The sequence below is a fragment of the Apium graveolens genome, chromosome 4, assembly GCF_009905375.1.
Source record: "Apium graveolens cultivar Ventura chromosome 4, ASM990537v1, whole genome shotgun sequence".
NCBI lineage: Eukaryota > Viridiplantae > Streptophyta > Magnoliopsida > Apiales > Apiaceae > Apium > Apium graveolens.
The window spans coordinates 274,170,425-274,182,548 of NC_133650.1; the positions used below are offsets into that span (position 1 = coordinate 274,170,425).

General features: G+C 33.9%; 1 protein-coding gene across 9 annotated transcripts; it reads right to left on the bottom strand.

The window, feature by feature from the left end:
* Positions 1 to 1,030: 1,030 nt before the first annotated feature.
* Positions 1,031 to 11,858, bottom strand: LOC141721012 (putative LRR receptor-like serine/threonine-protein kinase At1g53440). 9 transcript variants are annotated; one of them, XM_074523738.1, is made up of 23 exons: positions 11,817 to 11,851; positions 10,634 to 10,731; positions 10,307 to 10,375; positions 10,121 to 10,192; positions 9,400 to 10,041; positions 9,253 to 9,324; positions 9,066 to 9,127; positions 8,864 to 8,935; positions 8,705 to 8,776; positions 5,852 to 5,926; positions 5,627 to 5,692; positions 5,422 to 5,481; positions 5,307 to 5,345; positions 5,182 to 5,231; positions 4,738 to 5,105; positions 3,668 to 3,863; positions 3,444 to 3,581; positions 2,677 to 2,873; positions 2,372 to 2,582; positions 2,030 to 2,267; positions 1,778 to 1,928; positions 1,206 to 1,680; positions 1,031 to 1,138 (listed from the first exon to the last, which is right to left on the bottom strand). In XM_074523738.1, the coding sequence occupies exons 7-22, from the start codon at positions 9,116 to 9,118 to the stop codon at positions 1,369 to 1,371; spliced, it is 2,298 nt and encodes a 765-aa protein (XP_074379839.1). In that variant the 5' UTR covers positions 9,119 to 9,127; positions 9,253 to 9,324; positions 9,400 to 10,041; positions 10,121 to 10,192; positions 10,307 to 10,375; positions 10,634 to 10,731; positions 11,817 to 11,851; the 3' UTR covers positions 1,031 to 1,138; positions 1,206 to 1,368. The 9 variants fall into 9 exon arrangements, with proteins under 9 accessions (XP_074379839.1, XP_074379840.1, XP_074379841.1 ...); XM_074523739.1 differs by having other exon boundaries at positions 10,634 to 10,709; positions 11,817 to 11,835; XM_074523740.1 differs by lacking the exon at positions 8,705 to 8,776 and having other exon boundaries at positions 11,817 to 11,858.
* Positions 11,859 to 12,124: the final 266 nt, after the last annotated feature.

The following is a 12,124-nucleotide window of genomic DNA, read 5'->3' on the forward strand; positions in this document are numbered from 1 at the left end:
TCGGTCATTTAAATGCGGTTTACTTTGGTTCACGTGGTTTGCATGATATTAGCCTGTCACTTAAATGCGGTTTACCTTGGTTTACGTGCTTTGCAGGCTATTGCGTGAGTTCGTAGGGTTTACCAAGTGCGCACCCGAAGGTTAGCGGCTGCGAGTTACCTACGATAAAAAAATTATAATTCTATTTTATTAAATAAACTTGTCTGTGATATTTAGAGAAGTTTTTTTAATTAAGAGAAATGAAAAGGTAACGTTTTATAGTTGGTAACGACTTTTATTTCTTTTTCTATTATAATTCGATTACTAAGGGTGTGATATTTAAAGAAATTGTTTTAATTTAGAAAAATAAAAAAGGTAATGTGTTATAATTGAAAATAATTTTTATTTCTTTTTCTATTATAATTCGATTCCTAAGGCTAATAAAACTTTTAAGTAAAATAAGGATAATTCAGTAAATTCAGCGTGTACCAAAAAATAGGTACCGTATCAAAACTTTCAATTCAATATTTCATCTTTTATATAATATTAATAGATAGTATAGATTTGTTCGACTACGCATGCTTTCGTCAGCGTACCTTTAGAATATCAATTCGTATCGTTTTTTTGATGATTAATCAATTCATAATTAGTCATGTCAGCTTCTTCTATACTTGCAATAATAATCCAGCAATATTTGACAAAATTGTCTAAGTTCTTTGAACGAAGTTCCCAGGTGTGAAAGGGCCTTGTGAGATCATCCTGGCAGGAGCTCTTCGCCGGAAGCAACAATGGGGGAATTCTTCAAATGAAAGGGTTTGTAGAGACGAGTTAGACAACACATGAGCGTGACCTCGTGTTATCAGATAAATTTATTGGTAGTCAAGGTTAAAATATTTTTGCGAACACAAACATATTAAATAAAGTTATAGCTTATTCTTATAAATTTACAGTACTATCTGTCTTGATTCCTAATTTTAAATTAGAGTGAGTTGTAAGAATCCGTAAATCTCCTTATCTGTGATTCAAGTGTGCATGGTTCAGCAAAGTGTACAAATGTACACGTTGCCTATTCCTGCATAAGCAGTATAGATCATTATTTCAAATCATACAAAGTTATTATGGTCGTTAAAATGCAGTTGTTTATCTCATCCACTTCTATCTAACGATTTTTTTGGTAATGGTCAAATACTATTATACTCTTCATGCATTTCTACTTGGTTCCCTACCCACAGTTACTAAAGGTCAAATGTGTGCATGTATCGTATATGTCTTGCCTCCTGTAGTATGAGAGAACATTAACAAGTTATCAAATGTATGAAATAATAAGCAGATTTTAGCTGTATTCTTTAAACATGCTTAACGCTTGTGCACTAAAATAAACTCCATGTTTTATCGGCCGTCCACTTCAGATAATGTTATTTCGTTCTTGGACTGTGTTTCTGGTTTATTGGAGGAGGAAGAAGTTGTGCCAGAAATACGATTCCTTGTAACAAAAGCTGGTTGCTTGGGATTTGGAATGGTTTCAGTTTCACTGCTCAACATGTAAACTACCTTGGACATGCTGGGACGATCATTGGGATCTTCCTGTACGCACAACAGCCCAACCATAATGCACTTTAATACTTCATTGTCACTGCATGATCCCACTAGCGTCTCATCCAGTAAAGCCATCGGCTTCTCTTCTTTCCACAAGGTCCATGCCTAAGGCATAGATACAACTTCCGGATCAGTGAGTGAACATGCAATGAAATGACAAAATTAATTGAATAAATTGTAATTAACTTGAAGTTGTACTTACATAACCTAGGAGATTCATGGCAAGTTGGGAACCATAAAATCCCGTATTCTTTTTCCCACTTATAATCTCCAGCACAACAACCCCAAAGCTAAATGCATCAGACTTAACCGAGAACAGTCCTTCTAATGCATATTCTGGAGCCATATAACCACTGCATTATGCCAAAGAATCACTATTAATTATGTGGATTGACTGTACCACTAAACCAGTGTAATTAAGCTCATGCTATTATAATACCATTGATGTACTTACTAAGTTCCCATTATTCTGTTAGTATTAGATTCTGTTTCTGCTCCTCCAACAATTCTTGCCAGGCCAAAGTCAGAAATCTTAGGGCACATCTCCTCGTCTAATAAAATGTTACTTGCTTTCATATCCCTATGAATGATCCTCAATCTTGAATCTTGATGAAGATACAGAAGCCCTCGAGCTACTCCTAGGATGATGTCAAATCTTGTTCTCCAGTTCAAAAGCATGCTCAGTTTTTCATCTAGCAAGATTTTTATCATTCTGAATATCAGTATATATTAATTTCACCCACGAGCAAAATTATTAGCGAATATCAAGGTTTAGTGTTTTAATTTGAAGGCTAACCAAAAATGAAAGCATCTACACTTCTGTTTGGCATGTATTCATACAGTAAAATCTTTTCATCCTTCTTCATGCAATATCCCAAAAGTCTGACAAGATTTCGGTGTTGAAGTTTAGCAATTAACAGCACCTCATTTTTGAACTCCATTAAGCCTTGCCCCGAGTTGCTTGACAACCGCTTTACAGCAATCTCTTTACCACCTGCAAACTTGCCCTGAAAACAATATAATGTACTCAAACATTTTTATTATCTATGGATTACTTTCCAGATTACAGCTAATTACTAGGTATTGTAGATTATAAGCTACCTTGTAAACAGGGCCAAATCCCCCCTGTCCAAGTTGATGTGCCAGGGAAAAGTTGTTTGTTGCAGCAAGTATCGTCTCCATTTCAAAAAAAGGTACATCAATGTCTTTCTGGTCATCTTCTCCAAACTGATTATTTTGACTCGTTAAATCTATATTCTCGTGAAACAGAAGGGCTGGATTTTCTTTGATATTTTTCTCTGAAACCCCACAACATATACACCTTGTAAATGCTCATTTCAATCTATTGATATCTTGATGCTAAACGGGAATCTGAAGGAAGCTAAGACGCCGAATATTATTAGTAGCTTTTCTCTTGGCCATGACCCTTTTACAGGATATATATGGGGTCATGCTATAATGAGAACTGAATCAAAATATAACTGTGGGGCAAAGACAGAAACTAAAACTCAATTGCTAAAACTCCTTCAACTTCGATTTCAAGCTCATTCGGTTATCCTGACGACAGATCGTATGATCTTTCAGTTGAAGGTGAAAAAAATTGGAGGTGTTGAAGATGATGGGAAGTGGCTAAAGTTGTTTTATTTGTAGATATATATAACTGATGATTTGCTTTGCTTCTCCCCAGTTCAATCCGTCTTTCAAAGCAAAAATATAAATATATATAGACACGGTAAAACCTAGCTACCTGCATATATAGCTACGCTTAACATTAGAGAATATATGGTATAAAAACCGTTTATAACCTAACTTTAAAAACATATATAGTAAGAGTTTCAATACTGTTTTATGTATCAGATATCACTCACCTGTAACTTCAATGCATTTTCCACCTAAGAAACCTTTTCTCCAAAGTACTAATAAAATCAAGGAGACACCGGAAAGTGCACCAACCACAATGCCGGATAGAGTTCTAGTAGATAAACTGCCCGTGTCAACCTGAAAGTCTGCATTAGGAACATGTCTATGACTCATGGAAGAGGTGATATGAATATATATAAATAGAGCACGCAGATTTTGAAAATGTACAAACTTGGTGTTATGCTAATTGCCGATATAAGAGGTCCATATACACCACCGTCGAGAACTGCCGTAGTACCCTTTCCTGCCCAATACAGGTGAATCTCTAAAGTACCATCATCAACAGTAACGTTGCTATCCAAGATGATTCCTTTCCCGACACCTTTGGCTTCCTTAGCAATGTCAAAGTTCTTCCGTACAACTGTGCCCTTCACAAAGAAAAAATTTAGGCTCGGATAAGTAGCTACCACAACCCAATTTATAAAATATGTAAAGAGTTAATTGCATTTTGCAACCCCATCTTTCACTCAAAATCAAAACAATAAATTTATTTTGTGAAAAACAATTTGCAACCCTTAACTTTCAATATCAAATACAACATTTATCCCTTCACAATTTTCAGTTAAAAATGTTTATATTTTGGGGGTAAATTGGGATTAAGATTTTTAATATTCATAACTAAAATTTCAAATCAATTAAAATATTTATTTTAATGCATTTTTTACATGAAAAAAATCATAGTTATTTTCTATAGTAATGCTTTAAATTAATCATAACCTTAAATACTTAAAATATATTTATCAGGCAAAATATATGTTTATATATATTATCATAAAGTTTCTAAATATATATATATTCTTAATTTTTTTAAAATTATATTGAGTAAAATATAAAATAATTGATATTAATATTATTTTAATAATTTGAAATTCTAACTTTTAGTTTAATTTGAATAAATTAAATTTATTATTATTTAAATAATATGCTGAATTCCAATTTAACCCTCCAAAATATGAACATTTTTAACAAAATTATCAAAATGGATGCATATTGTATTTAATATCGAAAGTTAAGGGTCGCAAACTGTATTTTTTACACAGTTTTGTTCTTCCATGAAAGATGGGGGTGCAAGATGCAATTAACTCAGTTTGTAAATGACAAAGTTCCAAGCACAACTTAATTCTTGAGGAGTTCCAAGCAAAGCACTGTAGTAAAACAAAAAACCTCCTACTAAACAGATACATCGAATGCCTAACGATGCTGCTAAAAGGTTTGGTAGTCAGAATAAAGGAATAACTTCACTTGGACAGATACATCGAAAATGCGCCTCCCAGTACTGCTAAATGTTTGATCATCAGAATACTGTATTTCAGCAAAGTGCAGGCGAACTCTATAACTACCTCGGTGCAAGCAAAGCCCATAATACTTGAGTGAAGAAGGGGAAAGTCGGGCTGTTTGATAAATTTCTTCTCCATTCTCATACTCGTTTATCGCAATAAATTTAGCTTTGTCATTGTTCATAAACACTCCTGTACTGCTATATGCCCATGCCCATTTCTCTGAAGAATAAGAAGAGAAGTACGATGGGCCTAGTGCAATTGAGTCCTTTTCGTACTCATTTCCTTCCCAATCCACTCTGCTTCCTCCACAATTGATAAACACAGAGCGATCTGCGGATTTGAGGTAATTTTAACTTGGAAGTACTTACATATTACAGATAACGAGTCAGATTTGTTTTGCACTTACATTGAGGTTTTCGAGGGCAAGGGAGGTCTTTCTTTAGGCACCAAGAAACTCTAAAATAGAATTTAAGGGTTACTTCCTCTAATGCCTATAGAAAATTATAAGATACCATGTCTCTAGGAACTTACGAGTTGTCACGTGCAGTTGAATAGCTAGACACTAGATTCCTGTAACCGATATAAAAGGAAGTCTAAGCAATATGGATATGTATTACTAGAGGATACGAAGTGGATACAAACTTACACATTAGTTCGCAGACAGCTAATTTGAGCTGCGTTTGTAAAGGAGTTATAAGATACGTCACTGCAGCGAATATGAGTATAAGATTTGTAGAAAACTTATAAAACTGAACTTAATCAGGATTAGATAATGCATAAGATTTTATCTATTTATAGATAACATATATACTTGTACATATATTGATCCAAAATCCAGGTAAAAAACTAACAAATTTTCATTGCTGCTAGAAATCCAACTTGGTACCTCTCCATCAAACAGATTATTATTCAGATACCTACATTCACAAACATTTGTGTCACATATATAATTCTGAGTAGAAATAAAAATACGTTTAATAAAAAAAAAGACTATACAAGTCCAAGTCAGTTGTATGTTTGCCATATTAGGTAGTAGTTTCTGAAAACAACTGAAATATTGAATATTAGCCCCATACAAAAACTTCAAACTCAAGTTCTGGAGTGCCATTAAATCCGGAATTTGGCCAGTCAACTTGTTGAAGCTCAAATCTCTGCGAATAAAAGAATGAAAAACATACAAATTTGGTGTCAAAAGTACATTTGGTATCATTTTACACCATTTTGGCGACTTTCATAATTCCTACTATGCCCTTATCTTTGTTAACAAAAAACAAATTATTCGCTCTGTCCTGTCTATTTCTTATAATATGCCAACTAAACACTTTTCGAAAAAGGTAATTTCATGTCTTCTTTTAAACAAAAGATTGTCTTTTAGTGTAAGATATAGTGTAAATGGATTGGAAATAGCACAGTTTTCACAGTAAAATAGTGTAACATCTTGTTGGGGTTAAACCCAATAGGTAGTATGGTCTTGGTGATAGAAAACATAATTGAATTGGGTAATAATTGTATGGGTAGACAATTATTATTATAATTGAGTTGGGTAATAATTGTATGTGTTGACAATTATTATTATAATGGGAATGTGTAATAATTGTATGGGTAGACAATTATTATTATAATCAGATTAAGTATGTCTTGTTGGCTAAGTTTGTGATGGCTATATATACATAGTCATGTTATTGTTTTGATGTATGCTTGAGTATTGTTTGACTTAAGTATCCCTTGAGTGAATACCGTTTGGTGAGATTGATTGTATTATTGATAATTGTTTTGATTAATAATACAAGTTGGGACGTGGGTTTTTCCGCGTCATATATTGAGTGTGTGTTTTGCATTGTTTGTTTGGTTCTATACTTGTGTGTGTTCCCCCTAACAATTGGTATAACAATTGGTATCAAGAGCCAAGGTTCATGATGGAGAAGGTTGGGGGATTTGAAATTGAATTGTTTAATGGAAGAAACAATTTTACCTTATGGCAAAGTACGGTAAAAGATCTGTTAATTCAACGAGGGTTATATGCGACTCTCGGAGGGAAGAAGCCTACTGAAGTTGATGATACAAAGTGGGGAGACATGAAGTTACGTGCAGCATCAACGATCCGGTTGACCCTTGCACCGGAAATCAAGTATGATGTTCTTGAAGAGGACAATCCCAAGAATTTGTGGGAGAAGTTAACGAAGACTTATCACTCAAGGTCTTTGGCCAACAAGTTGTTTCTCAAGAAAGATTTGTTTGGGCTCAAGATGGAAGAAGACGGAGATTTAAGAGATCATCTGAATCGTTTTAATGGCTTAATCAACCAGCTAAATAATTTGGATGAAAAATTAAAGGATGAGGACAAAGTTGTTCTACTACTAGTGTCTCTACCGAAGAAGTATAATACTGTGATGACTTCTTTATTGGTTGGGAAAACGAAGTTAGATTTGGATGAGACTATTGTGGAGCCCGAAATATTGATGAAACAAGAATCAAGTGACACATCTGATGGAAGTGCATTTGTGGTACGTGCGCGTGACACGGAAAAGAAGTATGCTAAGAAACATAACCCTAATATCAGGTGTTTTTATTGTGAGGAATTGGGTCATATACAATTTATGTGTCCAAAGGCAAGAGAAGACTTGAGAGAGTTGAAGAAAAATCGAGTGGGTAGTGTTTCGCTTGTAGAAGCTGATGAAGATGTTCTTTTGGTTCAAGAAGAGAAGGGATCAAAAGAAGAATGGGTGCTTGACTCGGGATGTTCTCATCACATATGTGGTAGGAGGGAGTGGTTCTCGTCCTATAAAAAGTGTGAGGGAAAGATTGTAACTTTACCGAACGGTAAAACGGTAAAGGTTGCTGGCATTGGTGAGGTAACAATGAAACGTCACAACGGTCGTGTTCAGAAGTTAACTCAAGTAAGATACATACCGGAGTTAAATCGAAATATGATTTCGTTGGGTAAATTAGTTGATTTGGGATATACTGTTATGATGAAGAAAGTATGTTGAAAGTCACTAAAGGAGATTTAGAGATACTCAAAGGTCGAAAAGATAAGAGAAATCTTTTTGTACTAGAAGGAGGGGTTATTGTTCGAGGGGAGGGTATTGGGCGATCGACGTCGATGGCTTGATGGTGACCGTTAATTCGGTTGTGCATGAAATCATATTGGGTTGAAGGGGAGGATTGTTGGGGTTAAACCCAATAGGTAGTATGGTCTTGATGATAGAAAACATAATTGAATTGGGTAATAATTGTATGGGTAGACAATTATTATCATAATTGAGTTGGGTAATAATTGTATGTGTTGACAATTATTATTATAATGGGAATGTGTAATAATTGTTTGGGTAGACAATTATTATTGTAATCAGATTAGGTATGTCTTGTTGGCTAAGTTTATGATGGCTATATATACATAGTCATGTTATTGTTTTGATGTATGCATGAGTATTGTTTGACTTAAGTATCACTTGAATGAATACCGTTTGGTGAGATTGATTGTATTATTGATAATTGTTTTGATTAATAATACAAGTTGGGACGTGGGTTTTTCCGCGTCATATATTGAGTGTGTGTTTTGCATTGTTTGTTTGGTTTTATACTTGTGTGTGTTCCCCCTAACACATCTTGGGAGGATCAACGATTCTCAAGGGCAGACTGAGTGAAGAGCTGTTACTGTCTGGGAATTTCTGAAGTTATCCAATCAAACCAACATTGTATTTCTCTCTTAACCTCCACATATGTATAACCAGTTTCCTCCGAGAACAATAAATGAATTTATAAATATCTGTGTTTTACTGACTGATTTCAGAATACATAGATAGTCCATTGTAATCTGTTACAAAGTCACACACACACACACATCAGGAGGAACTGCATTCATGGCATTAACGTTAAATTAAGAACAAAAAATGATTAAACTTATTGCGTGGATAAGATCAACATACAGGGTTTTGAGTTTACTAAATTCTCTTATGTATATTGGAATATAACCATGAAGCATGCACTTTCTTAATACCCTGCACCATTAGAAGTAAATTTGTTCGAAACATATACCAAGTGAAATCAAATGTGTGCAACTTAAAAGTTATTAATTATTAACTCACAGTTGTTCCATATTTTCCATATCTCTTAAATCAGGGAAGGTTGAACCATTTCCACTCAGATCAGATATCCTCCTACCAACAAAACACAGAAAGGTAATAATCTACTCCGGTAACCAAACCTAAAAAATTGATCGAGTTGTAGTTTACAACAATAGTGATTATTAAATTATAAACATGGGTGGATATGCAGATCTGTTCTCACAGTTCTTTTAGGTTTTTCATATGGGAGATGCTCAAAGGAATGGGACCCATCATTCCAGTACCCTGCAAGTACCAGACAACAAATTTATGGAAGTTCAGCGAGAGGTACGTGTAACTATATATGGTTTCCCAAATTTTCTAACAAATATTTATGTAGAAAAAAACTAAAGTATTCGACAAGTACTCACAATCTCATGAGTTTTGTCCAGTTTCCAATAAAATCAGGTATCTTCCCTTGCAACTCACTCCCATCTATCCTACTGTAAATGGTAGATATTTTCAGAAGTCTGTTAATGATTAATATAGATATTTGTAAAAAAATGACTATCACTTACAAATCTGTTAGATTCTTCAAATTGCTATATGTTTCTGGTATTGTTTCAGTGAAATTATTTCCCGATAGTAAGCTGCGCTATTTATTTACACAAATTCAATTAATATATTGAATAATTATAACAGCGCTAAAATAAGATGTCAAATGTTCAAAGTATGTCTTCCATTTGAGAATAGAACACATTAAGCTCTAATGGAAGGAAAAGAAATAGGAGAAATCTAACAATACCGCAACACTGAAAATCTGAAATATTTAAAATAGGACTGTTAAAAAACTGGAAGCTTGTATCTCATAATTACACCATTACCAATTCTTCCTCAATATACAGAAGAGTTTGGGAAGTCTATCTCACCATGATATCTGCTAAAGCATCAAACGCGACACTCTTGTCATCTTACATTGATACCACAAGTTATAAACAAAAACCCACATTTTCCAGAAACTGTGCTTAGAAACAGCTTAAAAATGTTAAGTGTTTTACCCATCAGCTGGGTACTCCAAAATATATAATGCTAATCATATGCAAACAGTGGACAAAGATAAATAAAACAAATAAGACCAGAAATCTTACAGTCTCCTAATGCCAGTCAATTTTCCAAGGTTTTCTGGAAGAGGCCCTACAAGTAAATTGTCTTCGAAGTCCCTGGAAATTTAATTGAGGTAGAGTCAACAAAAAAAATTAACTAATATGTCCAATCATACGGATTGTATTCTTTACTTACAGTTCCTCAAGTGTGATAACATTGCCTATTTCCGGGGGAATCAATCCATAAATCCTATTTCCTAAAAGGGATCTGCGGACAGAGAAAAGAGCTTGGATACTTAAATCTAGAAATATGTGTATCATAACAACAGATCCACACAAGATATCCCACAGAGAAATAAGTAAGGATCAGAAAGAACCCTACAGAAACTTGACGCGCAGTCGACCAAAAGCACTGGGAATGCTTCCGTATAAAAGGTTACGAGACAGGTCTCTGTAAAATCAATACACAAAATTTGTTACGTTCAAAAATCTACAAGCTGACGCATGCTTCATTGTACTGGTTAAGGACCTGATTTCTTTGATACACGACTTGTTAAATCAGCATTGGTAAATAAATACTTCAGCGTATTAACAAATTTAACCCGTAAAAACATGTTCTAAATTGACTACAGAGGTTCATGCTAAATACTTAAAAACAATAACTCATAAGACATTGCATACCAATTTAAATAGAAAAGCCAAAAAGTACCTACATCTCTAGCAGATCAGTCAGGTTTGCAAATTCAACAGGCAATGCCCCGCTGAGATTTAAGCCCTTCATCTGGCTGCCATACGTATACAGTAAACCTGAGACTCAAGAAGTACTGGGTTTCAACAAATCCATGCATGCCAAAGGAGTAGACAATTTTGAGACGATAAAGTTAAAGAAGTTAAAAAAATTAACATATCTTCATGTTACTTTCTAACAGGCATACAGAATTAATATTAGCATAACAAGATACTTAAACAAGATTTAGAAGTCCAGAATTTAGCTTCTACGGAGATATGTAAAACAAGCAAAGTAAACACTCAGTTTGTTTTCAAATTGGATACCAGGAAGCAAGTAGTTTGAGTAAACAACACGTCAAGAACATAATTTTTGAATATAAAAATACCCAGCTGCATCCGAAAAGGTACCCAGCTGTTTCTTAAAAGGAAGGAGCAGGCTAAAAATAAAAAAAACTGGAGAAAATAATTCATGGAAATCCTTAGGCAGTCCAATACCATTGTTTATCCTTTTCTTTTAATTAAGCAACTTATAGTTGAAGTGAGCCTATAATCATCCTATTAGTGAGTAGCATGCTACATTATATGAATCAGAAATTGGTTCTTTGTTTCCATTGGAAGTCAATTTCTTTTACCATCTGATTAATAGAAAAGACACAGATTTCTTATTTTTTAATCTAGAAAATGGTGGGGTGATGGTTGAGGTAATAACAATGTCAGAACCCAGTATACATTCGATTTCTAGTAACAATATTACCTAGCAAAAGTAACAAGACAGATTACAAACTACGACATGTTCCAAAGAATTACATTCAATATTTAACAAATTTGAAATCATACAGATTAAAAGAACCTGAGACTTAAATGTGCTTGCATTGCTTTGAAGGTTTCAGTTCTCAACTCATAATGTGCTTACCTCTTATGTACTTGCATAATAAACCCATGAAATCCAAAACAATCAATACAATTATTATGGTTTTATCTTCAACAGTACTTTGAAAAGATGATATTTCAGCATAAAACAATTTATACGATCAATTCAAGATTATGATTACAGATTGGTCCTTTTTGTGCAAAAAGAACAATATTAAACTGAACTCTCTTTTCTTCATATGTTTAGAACATTTATATGCTGAAATTTCAGACAAGGTAGATTAGGAACATACATGTGTGTGACATGGCAAACAGAGTTATCATCAAACGAGCAGTCACAGCTGACATTGCTAAGGATCGTAGAAGTAAATATCGCATTAAAATCCCAGGATTACTGCAAGAAGATCGGCTAAGGGTCCAATACGGGTTAAACAACTTCGAGGATATTATCCGAAGAGTTTGCACTGTCAAGCAAGAAAGTGCGGAAAATTATAATAAAAATATTATATGTGATAATATGAATCTTGTGCAAAAGAAATATGCACCCAACAAGTAAACATATAGATTATTTATAAATATAAAAACAATATTAAATAAATAA